Source organism: Hibiscus syriacus, unplaced genomic scaffold (assembly GCF_006381635.1).
Source record: "Hibiscus syriacus cultivar Baekdansim isolate YM2019G1 unplaced genomic scaffold, ASM638163v2 tig00111008_pilon, whole genome shotgun sequence".
Classification (NCBI taxonomy): Eukaryota; Viridiplantae; Streptophyta; class Magnoliopsida; order Malvales; family Malvaceae; genus Hibiscus; species Hibiscus syriacus.
Window position 1 is genome coordinate 1,852,454 of NW_024062951.1, and position 15,637 is coordinate 1,868,090.

Here is a 15,637-nt window from a genome sequence, read left to right on the forward strand (position 1 = left end):
GGCATCATATAGTTAGCTTGATAGAGTTTCCTTACTTAAGAGAGATTTGTAATCACAATCCCTTGATTTATGAGATTTAGGAGATTGTATTTAATCTAGGCCGTCGATGTACTTAGATCTTAGCCGTTCATTGAGGGGAGCTTCCACTATAAATAGAGGCCTCTCCTCCTCATTTGTACTCACTTCTTCATTTTGAGAAATCACAGAGCATTCTCTCAAAGTTCTCTTGTCTTTCTTTTTGTGCTAAGTTCTCTTGTTTTTGCTTCCGTTGGAAATCTAAGCAACTTTGCTTGGGTTGTTTTCAGGCTGACTTAGCCGCATCGGGAAAGAAGGCGACTAAGGCCGCACGTTCGAGGTGTTTAAGTTCCAAGGGCGTGACAAGTGGTACCAGAGCCAGGTTTTGCGAGAAATGGCACAACACAACAATGACGAGATCCCAGCAGCCAGTGAAGTGATGGAGACTCGTGCTGTTGCGACGAAGAAGCGTGGAAGCTCGAAGGATGTCGTGGCATCATTTGAGCAAAGGGTTGGTAGGTTGGAAGATCGATATAACGAAGTCCAGGAGACTCAAGACTCAGTTGAATCTCGCCTAGAGAAACTGGAGTCTGTGGAGGATGTGCTTCGCGAAGAAACCCAAACACTCATCTATGACCTGACAGAGACGGTGGATGAGCGTACCCGAGGTCTCGAGAGCATGTACTTGGCTATGAGGGCCGAAATGATACGAGAGATGAAGGAGCTCAAAAGTGAGCTGCTTGTATACAAGGCTGCAGTGTTGAATGGAGTGACTGGGGAGGCACCGGCACCAAGACCCAGGATCGACGTCCCTAAGCCGAAGGAGTTCAAGGGGAGTCGAACTATCCAAGATGTGGAGAATTTCATCTGGGGCATGGAGTAATTCTTTCGAGGTATGGGCATCGGGGATGATGCCACCAAGGTAAATATTGCTTCAAATTATCTTGCTGATGCTGCTATGTTATGGTGGCGACACAGATGTTCCGAGAGGACGGATCCGGTTGGGACATGGGAGGAGTTCGTGGGCGAACTCAAAGAGCATTTCTACCCGAAGAATGTTGTGCTCGAGGCTCGAGCAAAACTGAAGCAGTTGAAGCATGACCGTACAATCTTGGAGTATGTCAAGAACTTCACTGAGATCAAGATGCAAATTCCCGACTTGGGCGAGTCAGAAGGGTTCTTTGCATTCATGGATGGACTACAACGTTAGGCCAACTTGGAGATCCAGAGGAGGGGATTGAAAACTCTCTCCAAGGCATTGGATGAAGCCGAGGCCATTGCCCCATTTGAAGTGAAGAAGATCGACTCTCTCAAACCAAAGCCAAAACCCAAAGGTAATGGTGGGGGAGAGAAGGCCAAAAGAGGCTTCAATAAGCCAACCGGGGGTAATGGGAAATAAAATGATAGACCAAAAAAGCTCTCCAATCCTTGGGAGAAGAAGAGTGATCTATCGTGTTTCAACTGTGGAGGAAATCACATGAAGAGGGATTGTCCTCAGCTTGTGAAAGTTGCTGCCATCAAGGAGAATGATGGGGAAGAGAATGAGACCTTGAAGTTTGGTTCCATCATTAGTTCCATGGAGATCAAGAAGGGTCGTAAGAAGAAGGGACTGATTCACGTGGACATCACAGTGGTAGGTCAAAAGATGAGTGCACTAGTAGACACAGGTGCCTCAGAGTTGTTCTTATCCGAACAAGCTGCCAAGAAACTTGATCTTCGCGTGGAGAAGACAAGTGGGTTCATCAAAACCGTCAATTCCAATGAAGTTCCGATTGTTGGGGAAGCAAGAGGAATCAAGCTTAGCATTGGAGGATGGACCGAGAAGGAGTCCATAAAGGTAATCCCACTCGATGACTTCGACTTTGTTATTGGGATTAGTTTCCTTGATCGGATTAATGTATTCCCCTTGCCATTTGCCGATTGCCTAGTAATTTGTGATCCGAAGCACCAATGCATTGTTCCGGTGAGTCGAGAGTCCAGAGCTGATGCCAAGATGTTGTCCGCGATCTAGTTCTCAAAGGGGGTGCGTAGGGAGAAACCCACTTTTGTGGCTTCATTGGTGGGAACTGAGCCCACAATGACCGAGAAGTCCCGACTGAAGTGGGACGAGTGTTGGCGGAGTTTAGGGATGTAATGCCAACAGAGTTACTGAAGTGTTTGCCACCAAAGAGTGAGGTGGACCACAAGATTGAGCTCGTGCCGAATGCGGAGCCACCCGCCAAGGTACCATACCGTATGGCCCCACCAGAGTTAGAGGAGCTTCGCAGACAGTTGAAAGAACTCCTAGATGCGGGGTATATCCGACCGTCGAAGGCACCCTTTGGTGCACCGGTGCTATTCCAGAAAAAGCATGATGGCTCCCTCCGAATGTGCATCAATTATCGAGCTTTGAACAAGCTCACTGTGAAGAACAAGTACCCAATCCCATTGATTGCCGACTTGTTTGATCAACTTGGTGGTGCAAGGTGGTTCACCAAGTTGGATTTGCGGTCGGGATACTACCAAGTCAGGATAGCCAAAGACGATGAACCGAAGATTACTTGTGTGACACGCTACGGTTCATATGAGTTCCTAGTGATGCCCTTTGGCCTCACAAATGCCCCTGCTACCTTCTGCATATTGATGAATAAGGTACTACAACCCTTTCTTGATCGTTTCGTTGTAGTTTACCTTGATGACATTGTGGTGTATAGTAAGACCTTGGAGGAACACGTTGAGCACTTGAGAAGGGTGTTCCAAGTCTTACGGGAGAACGAGCTCTATGTCAAGGAGGAAAAGTGCTCGTTTGCGCAGAAGGAAGTGTCGTTCCTAGGCCATTTTGTTGGAGGAGGTAAGCTCCAAATGGATAGGGACAAGATTCGGGCTATTGTTGAGTGGAAGCCACCCACAAAAGCGACCGAGTTGAGAGCATTCTTGGGACTAGCCAACTACTACCGGCGGTTCGTGAAGGGCTATTCTAAGATTGCCACACCTTTGACCGAGTTACTCAAGAAGGACAAGGTGTGGGAATGGAGCACGGAGTGCCAGGAGGCTTTTGAAAAGATCAAGGAAGCCATGGTGAATGAGCCCGTATTGGTGTTGCCAGATTACACCAAGTCTTTTGTTGTTTTCACCGATGCATCCGATGTTGCCATTGGTGGAGTCCTTATGCAAGAAGGACATCCGGTTGCATATGAGAGCCGAAAGCTCAATGAAACCGAGAGGAGGTACTCGGTTCATGAGAAGGAGATGACTGCAGTGGTGCACTGCTTGCGCACTTGGCGACACTATTTGCTTGGTTCCAGGTTTGTGGTATTTACCGATAATATTGCAAATAGTTGTTTTCTCACCCAAAAGAAGCTCTCTCCCAAGCAGGCTCGTTGGCAAGAGTTTCTCGCCGAGTTTGACTTTTCCATGGAGTACAAACCAGGGAAGGTGAACTGTGTTGCGGATGGCTTAAGCCGGAGATATGCCATCGAGACAGTGGAAGGTACTTTGCTCGAGAGGATCAAAGAAGGGTTGCCCCATGACCCTGTGGCCGAGAGAATCATTGATGGAGCTAAGGAGGGGCGAACCAGGGAGTTTTGGCTCGAGGGGGAGTTGCTTTATTATCGAGGACATCGTCTCTTTGTGCCTCGATATGGGAAGCTGCGCAAGGAACTCATGAAGGAATGCCATGATTCCAAGTGGGCAGGACATCCAGGAGTTGATCGGACCTTGGCACTACTTTCGGAGCAGTACTATTGGCCACACATGGCTGAAGATGTGCAAGCCTATGTGAAGACTTGTCTTGTGTGCCAACAAGACAAAATTGAGGCAAAGAAACCGGCGGGACTATTGCAACCTTTGCCCATTCCTGAGCGCCCATGGGAAAGTATTTCCATGGATTTTATCATTGGTTTGCCCAAGACTGATGGATTTTCAAGTATAATGGTTGTGGTTGACAGGTTTTCGAAGTATGCGATGTTCATTCCAACGTCTAAGGTGTGTCCAGCCATGGAGGCGGCTCGATTGTTCCTCAAACACGTGGTGAAGTTTTGGGGAATGCCGAAAACCATCATTAGTGACCGAGACACACGGTTCACAGGAAGGTTCTGGACAGAGTTGTTCAAGCTAATGGGATCGAGCTTGAACTTTTCCACCGCAGTTCATCCACAAACTGATGGGCAAACCGAGCGAGTGAATGCTTTGTTGGAGATTTTTCTGAGGCACTATGTGAGTGCCAACCAATGCGACTGGCCAAAGTTGTTGGATGTGGCTCAGTTTTCCTACAACTTGCAACGGAGCGATGCGACAAACCAGAGTTCGTTCGAGATTGTGATCGGGCAACAACCGTTGACACCCAACACGGTTGTTACCAAGTATGAGGGGCCAAATCCATCATCACACAATGTTGCCAAGGAGTGGCATGAGCAGCATGACTTAGCCCGAGCTTGTTTGCACAAGGCGGGGAAGCGGACTAAGAAGTGGGCTAACCGAAAGTGTAGGGACGTGAACTTTGAAGTTGGCGATCTTGTCCTTGAGAAACTGGCCAACATTTTGTGCCATGCAGATGTGCACAAGGGACTTGTGCGGAGGTACGAGGGTCCGTTCCGAGTTGTGAAGCGGGTAGGCACCATGGCCTATAAGTTGGAGTTGCCTCCAACCATCCGAGCGCATCCCGTCATCCATGTGAGTCTACTCAAACCGTACCATCAAGATGCAGAAGATCCAGATCGAGGTAAGTCCCACCGAGCGCCAGTCGAAGTTGCAGTCTCCTATGATAAGGAGATCCAAGACATACAGGCAGAAAGAGTTATTCGACGACCAGGACACCGCCCAAGGCATGAGTACTTTGTTCTATGGAAGGGACAACCCGAGTGTGAAGGGAGTTGGGAGCATGCCGAGGGAATTTGGCAATTCAAGACCATGATAGACCAGTTTCATGCCAGACGAGTGACGAGGGCGTCATCGGAAGCAGTGGGGGAGGATGTAACGGACTGTGAGCCCACAATCGGGGTCAACACACGAAGAGTAGGCCAAGAGCACTTATGTGGCGTGTTGGACCTTTCTGGACCCATGAAGACTGACCCATTCTATGGAGATGAAGAGCCTTGCACGTTTATGGCAGGAGAATCCTTGGTTTAATGCAAAATCCTCATGATTCTTTCCATAAACTTTGTAATCTTTTATCTAAGGCAACATATAGTTAGCTTGATAGAGTTTCCTTACTTAGAGAGATTTGTAATCACAATCCCTTGATTTGTGAGATTTAGGAGATTGTATTTAATCTAGGCCGTCGATGTACTTAGATCTTAGCCGTTCATTGAGGGGAGCTTCCACTATAAATAGAGGCCTCTCCTCCTCATTTGTACTCACTTCTTCATTTTGAGAAATCACAGAGCATTCTCTCAAAGTTCTCTTGTCTTTCTTTTTGTGCTAAGTTCTCTTGTTTTTGCTTCCGTTGGAAATCTAAGCAACTTTGTTTGGGTTGTTTTCAAGCTGACTTAGCCGCATCGGGAAAGAAGGCAACTAAGGCCGCACGTTCGAGGTGTTTAAGTTCCAAATTTTTTATCTGAAAAATTAGGGAATTTGAATCGATTAACCAATTATTGACTCAATCTTATCGAGCTAGATTTTTAGATATTATATTTATATTTTATTTTACTTATTTAAATAATTATTATTTAAATTCTTTTTAAATAATAAATTTTATTGAACCTTTTATATTTTTATTAATTTTTAAAATTTTATACTTTTGCTACTTAGGAATTAAATAAACATATATATATTTTAAAATGGACATACTTCATATGTTATTACTTGATTTCAGATACAAAATACGACATGACCATGAGTCTCGTTAAAATACTTCTTTAAACTTATATGAAGGAAAAAATATACACTATGGCAATGTCCGAAGATTACACCCCAAAAGTGAGGTCAAAACCGATGGGCCTAAATACCCAACTAAGCAAAAACGCATCTCACCATTGCCATGTGGAAACATCAAGGAAGCACCAATGAACCTGTTTTCAACAGGACCAAAAACCAGCATCAATCAACTCCCAACAAAACCCATTAATCTGCATTCCACCATCATCGAGCACCACTCGAACGGTTCCCATCAAATTACGCAGAACAGGAAAGCACCGTTAACAAGTAGAAATCAAGAACCAGAACTCGTCGGAGACCAAAATGCCCATAACACAAATAGCAAAGGTCAAGCAGCTTAACTACAACCACACGACCGTAAAACCAAACCAAGTCTCTATTAAGCACCAGAAAAATGCACTTTCACTCCAAAGACAACAACATGGACAATCTCCCAACAAGCTTAGGTACAAACTCACTCCACCATGACCCCCACACTGCTCCAATAAATAAAAACACTACGTTGATTGGTGATAACCATGCATATCAGGAAAGCTAGAAACGGGTTCTTTGTGCACAACAACAATAACATTCAACCATTAGAATGTAGAGAAAGCCTTCAAGAAGATTATATCAGTCAACACAGTAGTTACCCAAATTCAGGATATACACACCACACCCTCGAAACAAGCACATTCATACACACCACACAAGCAAACAAAGGGTCTGGTTTAAGAATAATTCTTGGTAGTGTTTTGGGAGGCCAAGTTATGCCTCATTTGGATAATTCATTTTTATTACTGAAAGAAGTAAAATCTGCTATAAAAAATCACCGATCACAAAAAAAAATTACAGACTAATTACAAAAAAGGCGATCGGTTTAATCAATACCCCATGATATACAAAGTTTATTTTTTTCCCTCTTAATTTAATTCCTACGAAATCTTTGATGCTGCTAAGGATTTCATCAGTATTTCGGGAGCATCCTTTGAAAATTGTTCGGTTGCGTTCCTCCCATAAGACATAGATTTTAGCGCTCCAAGCAAGTTTAAGGATAGTGGTAAGGAGAGATTTGCCTTTCCAAGAGTTACATACCCAAGATACCATGTCCTCCCAAGATAATATGGTCTTCTTTAGCACATTGAGAAGCAATATTTCCTCTCGTAAATAAGAAGCAATGTAGCATTCAAAGAACAAATGATTCCGACTTTCCATTGTTTCGTTGCATAGAACGCAAATCCCATTAGTAACAATCCCCATGCTTTGAAGGCGGTCACGTGTAGGAAGCCTATTTAACAGAGCCATCCATGCTATCAAGCTATGTTTAGGGATGTGGAGGGAGAACTAAATCAAGGAGTGCCAAGGCACTTTATCCCCCTTCGTTATGATCTCCTGCCAAATTTGCCTTATCAAAATAGCTCCATTCAGAAGGATTGGATGTGCTTCGTCCTATTCTAAGTTCTGTCTCATTTGGGGTTGCTATATTCCGAATCAATTAAATAAACATTCAAACTTAAAAAAAAAATCCTTAATTTTTCTAAAAAATCGATAATCATTTTATATCATTCCATCATTCACACGTCAATTATCACATCAATAAGGTCCTCAAATACTTCGATAAAATTAATTACCATATCAACATAACAACATTCGACAAAAAAAATTCTGATCAAAGATTTATTTAATATATCAGTTTAAAATTTTAATTGAATGTAAAAAAACACTTAATTGATTGATTTTCGAAGAAAACCATAAACTATTTATACTCTTAATCTGGCTTTTTAAGGACCTCTTTGGATTCCATGTTTGTTTGTAATACTTTCATTTTTTTTTGGGAATGAAATAATCACTATTTCAATAAGAGAAAAAAGTTATCAAGTTGAATATTAAATAAATATTCATGTATAATTCTAAAATTTACCCTTTTCCATAGATAATAAAGCAATTATTTATTTTTAACACATTACATTTGTTAATCTTTTATATAATATGCTCATAAAATTGCTAAAACGTCCATTTTTTTTTATAAAAAAAGCATAAAGATTAAGGGGGCAAAATGACCGAGATAATATAAGTGAGATTTTTTAATTCTCAATATAGTTTAATTTAGGGATTATTTCCCTATCTATGGTGAATTGAATAGTACCAACCTAAAGACGGCAAATGTTTCAAGCATCGTCAAGCTAAATATGAAGACTCCACGACTACATGACGTCTTCAGGCAATTGAAGAAGACTACACGACTGTATGTCGTCTTCAGGCAAATTGAAAAGACTACAGGAGTGTACGGCGTCTTCAGATCAATAAGAAGCCTTAATTCAGTAAATAATATGGTGGATGTCTTATATGGTAAAATAAATTTTCCCACAACCTTATATGAGCAAGGAAACCAGATTAAGGTGAAGAAAGAAAGAATATATTTTGTTTTTCTAATAAATAAATATTTTGATGATAACGAATGATGATGGCTTTCACCAGCTCAAATTTGTAATTCTTTCAAGTAAAGAATGAGTTGAAATCTCTATCTCCGCATTACAGATTTTGTTATTCATTTTTATTATTTAGTTATTATTTTTCTTAAAATCATACTTAATTTTTAATTTTAATTTGATTAAAAATTAATGATGATGTTGACATGATAATTTTATGTCATTATTAATGAAAAATAAAAATGTTACATTAACAATTCTATTAATTTTAATATTTTCTAAAGGATTATTTATATTTTAAAAATTCTTAGGATTTTTTAGAAAAAATTTTGTATTTATTTTTAATAACATAAACTATTAAAATGTGGAAAATATATAAATATAATATATTAAAAACTTGAAAAGCATAAGGATCAAGGTGAGGATAGAAAGAATATATTTCTTTTTTTAAGGGTTAAATGTACAAAAGGTTCTCAATCTATGCATGTTTTTTTAGTTTAGTGTCTAACGTTTATTTCACGTTTATTTCGTTTCAGTTTGGTATCTAATGTTTCATTTCTTTACTCAAAATGGATCAAGATATGACATACCATTAGTTTTCTCCGTTAAGTGACACGTTTCACAATCTGATAATTTTAAAAAATTATATATTTTTTTAAAAAAGAAAATACATAAATTTTGAAATAACCCAAAACTTTGAAAACCTTCATTTCAACCGCTAACCCATGCCGACCCTGGCCCTTTACCGTTGATGAAGCTCCACCTGACCTCACCTCCCCCTCGATGAGCAAAACCCCTATGAAATCGTGTTTGATCAACGGTCAATCGATGACAAATCGACGTTTTATACCCCGTGAACCCTAGGATGAAAATCACAACCGAAGTGATTTTGACGGCCAATCGACGACAACTAAGGCGACTTATAACTAGGATGATGACAAGGAATACGTCAACGGCGGTGGTTGTGGCTGGAAAGGGCGACGACTGCGGGTTAATATTAAGATTTGAGGATTTTGAGGGGTTTTTTTTTAAATTTAAAAGAAATAAAGCTTTTTTTTATAAATATAATAATATTTTTTATATTAAAAAAATAAAATTTAAAATTATGAGATTGTGAAACGTGTCACTTAACGGATAAAATTAATGGTTCGTTACGGCTTGACTCATTTTGAGTAACGAAATGAAACGTTATACACCAAACTATTTCGAAGTAAATGTTAAACACTAATCTAAAAAATGGACATAGATTGGTCACATTTTATATATTTAAGCCTTTTTTTAATAAATAAGTATTTTGATGATGATGAATGATGTTGGCTTTTACCACCTCAAATTTGTAATTCTTTCAAGTAAAGAATGAGTTGAAATCTCTATCTCCGCATCACAAATTTTGTTAACATAATATAATTCCACATCATTATTGAAAAAAATAAAAATGCCACATCATCAATTCTATTAATTTTTTAACGGTATGTGACGAAATAAAACCAAAACGTAATATTATATATAATTTTGAAAAAAATAATTAAGTGACCAAAACAAAACAAAAATGATAACTAAGATGCTGATCGTGTAGTTTACCCTTATATATAATGATTGATCGCCGGTTATTTAAATTTTTATAAAATAATATGTATAAAATAGATTGTCCATTACTATTCGAAACTGGAGAGCTTTGTATTTATTTGAATTTTGAAAAACAGTACGTGCCGTTACCAAAGTGGACAAATTAATAACCGCGATGGGACAAAAGAACGCGGACTATCCCCGCAACGCAAACTACGCAGTTTCGCTGTTCTCTTTGGTTTAATGTTTACTTAACCACGACACTTTCCTTCACCCTTTTATAGTTTATATACGTTGTCGTTACTTTCAATTTTTATTTTTCGATTTCTTCTATCTACAAATGATTTTTTATTTATTTTCTTTTTGCCATTAAATAAATACTATCGATCTTATTCTTCTCTTCATCTTGTATAAATTTCAGGTGAATTCATTTTTATTTTGTTATGATTTTAATTTTTTATTAATATATTTTTTGTGCTCTATTATTTGTTCAATTATTGTTAGATTGGATCTACTCTTTGCCATTCGAGTTTCCAAGAATTCTGAAGTGAGTATTTCTTAAATTATTATTCGTTGAGTTTTTTTCTTCTTCCTTTTCCCTGTTTATTGAAGGGCTTATGCTATTTGATTGTGGCTGCGGAAATTGCTGAAATAAAAACAAACAGGAATTGATAATGATTTGATCTATCTATGGAAATTAAAATTCAAATTAAGTCGATATGCATCTATTTGTCCTTTTTTTACAATTGTATAATTTCTTTTGGGACGTAAATATGATCGCCTTATGGAAGAATTGATGATAATTTTGTTTCTATGTAAGAGAGAGCATCTGGGATGAATTTCGCGGTTCGATTGGTCTTTTGTTTAGTAAAGATGGTTTTTCTGATGGGGAAAATTGGTACCCATTTTTAGATTCGTATTTGTTGATATCTGATTGGTGATTGAATTTGAAGTTTGAAGCAATCATTTTCTTGCCCCTTATTTGGTTTCTGTGGACTTGCTTAGTTTAAAAGCCATTCTAAAAGTCTTTAGCTGAATCTACAAGTTGTTGTATATGAATGCCGATTGGTCTTCATCCACACTTTTATTTTGCAGTCTGTGGCATACTGGATAGATGCACTATGCAGATATCACGAACAGCTCTTCTCCAAGGAAGAGCTTTGGATGGGGCTATTTTTGGAGGGAGCCGCTCCTACAAGGTTTCTCTATCTTTGGTTTTTGTTTTGTGGGGACTTCTCTCTCTCTTCAGCTTGTGGCTTTGTCATGGTGATGGTCATAGAGGTAGTCTTTCATTATCATCTGCTTCGGCTCAACTGTCATGTTCTCCTGACCGAAATTGTTATTGTTCTGATGTTCTAGATGTGTCCATCTCTTGATCAGCCTTGTATTAGATCTTTTGTTCATCTGGATTTTCTACCTCCACCTCTGCTCCATACATAACTCTTGTGCATCCGCTCGTAATTAGGCTGCTATTAATCTTAGATTACTCTTTGGTTGATTGAAGGTGCAATCCGTCCTCGGTACTTGTTATACTATTTGAAGCTTGTAATTATTCTTTGGATCAGTGGGGTCATTTCCTATGCTATTGCTATATTCCTCCCCTTCATGTGGTCTGATAATTATGGTAAAAATCTGCCATGAGTAGTTGGGTGAAAGTCATCTGGAAGGCCAATGCTTTCATTAAGTTATTAAAGTATCAGTTTGGTGCGAATGAAGGAGTGGATGTGAAAAAGTTGTAAATAAGACTGGCTTTACATTTTTAGCTAATTGCAACTAAACAGATAAATTCAAAAAATGCAAGAACATTGGTAATATTGTGATACTATTGCACTAATAATAGAGCAGTACGTGAGATATCTAATCAATATTTTTATAGAGTATAAAGCTGAAACTAGTTTAATTCAGTACGTGAATTAACATGATATTTGAAAGGACGAAGAATAAGAAGTGTTGGCATGGTTCTCTACCTGTTGTTCAGTTATCCCATGCTTGCCTCTGCAGAGCATTTTAGCAGCAATGTTGTTCTTCCTTTAGACCTCAATTTGTTTGTAAATTTAGTGGAACATCAGATCATTAAGTTGATATATCTATGCTAATTCTTCTGTTTTTATTTGAGCTTCTCTTTTTTACATTTGTACTAATCTGTTAACAGTAAGTTGTTGACTCCTAAAGTTATGGAAAAATGTTGAATGTATTTTTTATTTCAAATGACTTCTCTAGAAGAGGAAAAAATGTTTTAAGCTATTACCCTTCTGTTGAGTTTTCTTAATCTATATCTCGAATCTGTTTATACTTAGGAACTAAAATACTTCTTCATCTTTTTCATGAAACTTCACTAATTTATCAATGTCCCATCTCTCTGATTCCTTAAATGTCTCATCATTTTGTTTTGCATGGTTGAAGTTTGGAAAAGATTTTATTACTGACTATTTCAGTATCTTTCATATCTCTAGTATTTATGTCTCCTGGAGTGCATTTGTTATTGATGTTTTCCTCGTAGTAGTACAGGCGCTTACTGTTCAAGTTATTCCTGGAATTCTGTCTGAGACTGCAAATTATTCTTTCCATAAATTTAGAAAATGTGGGTCTTCTTATTTATGTACTGTGGATAATCTGTAATTTCTGGAAAGCATTTGCATGTCTTCTTACTATTAATTCTGTTATTTTATTAATTATAGGTGGGTCTGTAGTCCTTGGCTTATCAACATGGGATGAAGCTAAGATGGGACACAATGAACATGCTGATTCTCCTGGTCAATGTTTGGTGGGCGAATCTTGTTCTTTTTCTTCTCATGATGGTTTTTGTTCAAATATTGCTGAGACCACAGATCTTCATGATGATTCACCAGCAAGTGATGAAACTAGCAAAACTCTTGTCTCTACTAATGAGCAACTTGATGCTGGAAACTCTGTTGCAGATATAAAATCTGAAAATAGCTCTCCAAAGTCTGATAGACTGTCCCACACCCTGCCTCCTGGTCTTGACGAATTCAAGAGCCGAGCATTCTTTTCTAAAAGTAAATCTGGTACTGGTCAGGCAGGAGTAATGCATAGGTTGGAGCCTGGGGGTAAAGAATACAACTATGCCTCAGCTTCAAAAGGAGCAAAGGTCCTGGCATACAACAAGGAAGCAAAGGGTGCCTCTAATATCTTAGGCAGAGATGAGGACAAGTACCTACGAAATCCCTGTTCAGCCGAAGAGAAATTTGTTGTTATAGAACTTTCAGAAGAAATTTTAGTAGACACCATTGAAATAGCAAATTTTGAACATTACTCCTCTAATCTGAAACAATTTGAGTTGCTTGGGAGTTTGGTTTTCCCAACAGATGTTTGGACTAATCTGGGGAACTTTACTGCTGCCAATGTGAAGCTTTCTCAGAGATTTGTTCTTCAGGAACCAAAGTGGGTTAGGTATTTGAAGTTAAACCTTCTGAGCCATTATGGTTTGGAATTTTATTGTACGCTGAGTGTTATTGAAGTGTATGGAGTGGATGCAGTAGAGAGAATGCTGGAGGATTTGATCTCTGTTCAGGATAATCTCTTTGCACCTGAGGATGGAGTCCGTGATCAGAAACCAATGGCATCACAAGCAGAGTCCACTCATCGCGATGATATACAAAAAAGTTCACACAAGGAAATGGGATCTGAGCCTTCAGTGGAGAACTCAAATGCGCAGTTTGATGCTACAAATGTTGCTCCCAATCCAGTTGAAGAAATTCGTCATCAACAAGTTGGCAGAGTACCTGGAGACAGTGTTCTAAAAATTTTGATGCAGAAAGTTCGAGCTTTAGACTTAAGTTTATCTGTTTTGGAGCGGTACTTAGAAGAGTTGAATTCCAAGTATAGCAATATTTTTAAAGAATTAGATGAAGACATAGGAGAAAAAGATAAACTGCTGGATAAAATTAAAGCAAATATAAAAGATCTCCTCGACAACCAGAATATCATTGTATGTGAAACTCGAAGTTGATACAATAATAGTTTTTCTCTTCTTTTTCTTGAATCAGGTGTATTTTAACTGGTAATAATTTTGTTTTTTCTTTTCTTTTATCAGGCTAAAGATGTTGCTGATATTGCATCCTGGAAATCTCTGGTTTCTGTACAGCTGAATGCTTTAGTCATAGACAATGCTGATCTCAGGTCAGTTTACATGATTAATTTTCTGAAATTTCATTTTTTAAAATTTGTGTAATAAGCCTATGGTATGAATTTATTATCTTAAACTTATACCTGGTTCACTTCGGTGCTAATTTTAGGATAATGTATAAACATGATTCTTTTTCCCTCGAATAACAAACAATTAAGCTGAATTAAAATCACTGAAACCATCAAAAACTTTAAAATGTGATTTCAGCGATTTGGTTATAATTTATCTCTTTTTGTAACTTTTGAATTTTGTTTATTGTTACTGCATTCTAAATTTGACATCTTCAATAAAAATATATGTTAAATAGTAAATTTTTTCTTCGATATATGCAAACATTTTTCATTTATACTTTTGTAAGCAGTTAAGAAAAAAACTACAGTTTGATGGCTGGTTTGTGGTTTCTTCATTCTTTAGGGTGTGAAATATTTACACTATGTTTGTTAGAAAGGAGGCAAAATGGAGTGAAGGAAAAAAGGCGATGAAAGAAATGGGGAAGGGAGGAATGTAAATTATTTCTCATTCATCGTATTTGGAAAGAAAATAGAGGAAAGAAAGAGATTTGGGGTAAAGTAGGATGGGAAAATATTTAAATAACTTAGCTAGAATGTGGGAATAATGATTTGGAGTATTAGAAGTTTTTCCATCTCTATCCCTTTTATCCTTCCTACCATGCTCTCGTCTTGTTGATGGGTGATTCTTGAAATGTTTGGATCTAAGCTACTTGTACTAGTAGAAGAAAGCTACCAGTCTTCTTATTACTGGGGATTTCTCTTGGCAGAAAACGAGGCCTTCTAATGCGTGCTATGTGGGGTAGCTAGTTAGGGACTGATGAATAAAAACCAATAGTTAGGGCTTAATAACGATGCATTCTTGAAGGTGATGAAAACTAATAAAATACTTACATTTGGAATTTGGATCCAGCTTCTTACTGGATGCATATACACCTCGTATTTATGATTGCATAGCATTATATCAAATTGTATGCAATATCATGTAAAGGAGAAGGCAGCATGGTTAGAACGTAAAACTGAGAATATTCATGCAAACCATTCCATGGGGCTGTTTGAAAGAAATCTGGTGTGGCTTTTATTGCTAATTAACGTGAACTTGTGTGATTGGTGATAATTGACATTGATTTTCAGGTGGAAAGTTGAAAAAGTTTTGGAAAGACAGACATCGATGGAGAATAAGTTCATGGCGGTATTTGTTGTAACCTTAGTTTTCGGATTGTTTGCTATTGTGAGGCTATTGGTAGATATGTTGTTGAGCATTTACATGTCATTTATTAGTGTTGAAAGAATGGAGAAGCCGAGGAAATTTTGGTCGCGTAGCTCTTCCTGGCTCTTGTTGCTATGCAGTTGTAGCATAATCATTTTTATATTATCTATTTAAATATATGTTTTATGATGGCATTTACATTTGGAATTTGGTAAGATGGTCTGTCTGTGCATTTGTTTCAATCCTTCTATAATCATAATAAGCCTAACAAGTAGGTTTAATCAAAGTTTCAACTTCTTTAACGTTATCCTTAAAAACTAAATGTAACTGAGTTTGATATATATAAACATACAAGTGTAATTGATTTGTAGCTATATATAATATGTTAAAGCAATTGAATAAATAACTTTTTATTTGAGGCTTGTATTAC

The 15,637-nt window shown here is 38.0% G+C and overlaps 1 protein-coding gene across 2 annotated transcripts; it reads left to right on the forward strand.

Annotated features, from left to right (window-relative positions):
- The first annotated feature begins 10,315 nt into the window (after positions 1 to 10,315).
- Positions 10,316 to 15,408, forward strand: LOC120149814 (SUN domain-containing protein 4-like). Of its 2 annotated transcripts, XM_039162523.1 has the most exons (5): positions 10,316 to 10,389; positions 10,938 to 11,123; positions 12,521 to 13,791; positions 13,897 to 13,982; positions 15,132 to 15,408. In XM_039162523.1, the coding sequence occupies exons 2-5, from the start codon at positions 10,964 to 10,966 to the stop codon at positions 15,379 to 15,381; spliced, it is 1,767 nt and encodes a 588-aa protein (XP_039018454.1). In that variant the 5' UTR covers positions 10,316 to 10,389; positions 10,938 to 10,963; the 3' UTR covers positions 15,382 to 15,408. The 2 variants fall into 2 exon arrangements, with proteins under 2 accessions (XP_039018454.1, XP_039018453.1); XM_039162522.1 differs by lacking the exon at positions 10,316 to 10,389 and having other exon boundaries at positions 10,684 to 11,123.
- The last annotated feature ends 229 nt before the right edge of the window (positions 15,409 to 15,637 follow it).

Bases quoted from the DNA above. Each gene is read 5' to 3' on its own strand.
- LOC120149814 (XM_039162522.1), top strand. From the start codon at position 10,901: ATGCCGATTGGTCTTCATCCACACTTTTATTTTGCAGTCTGTGGCATA. The intron at 13,792-13,896 runs GTATGTGAAACT...TTCTTTTATCAG, and splicing joins TCGACAACCAGAATATCATT to GCTAAAGATGTTGCTGATAT. The intron at 13,983-15,131 runs GTCAGTTTACAT...ATTGATTTTCAG, and splicing joins ATAGACAATGCTGATCTCAG to GTGGAAAGTTGAAAAAGTTT.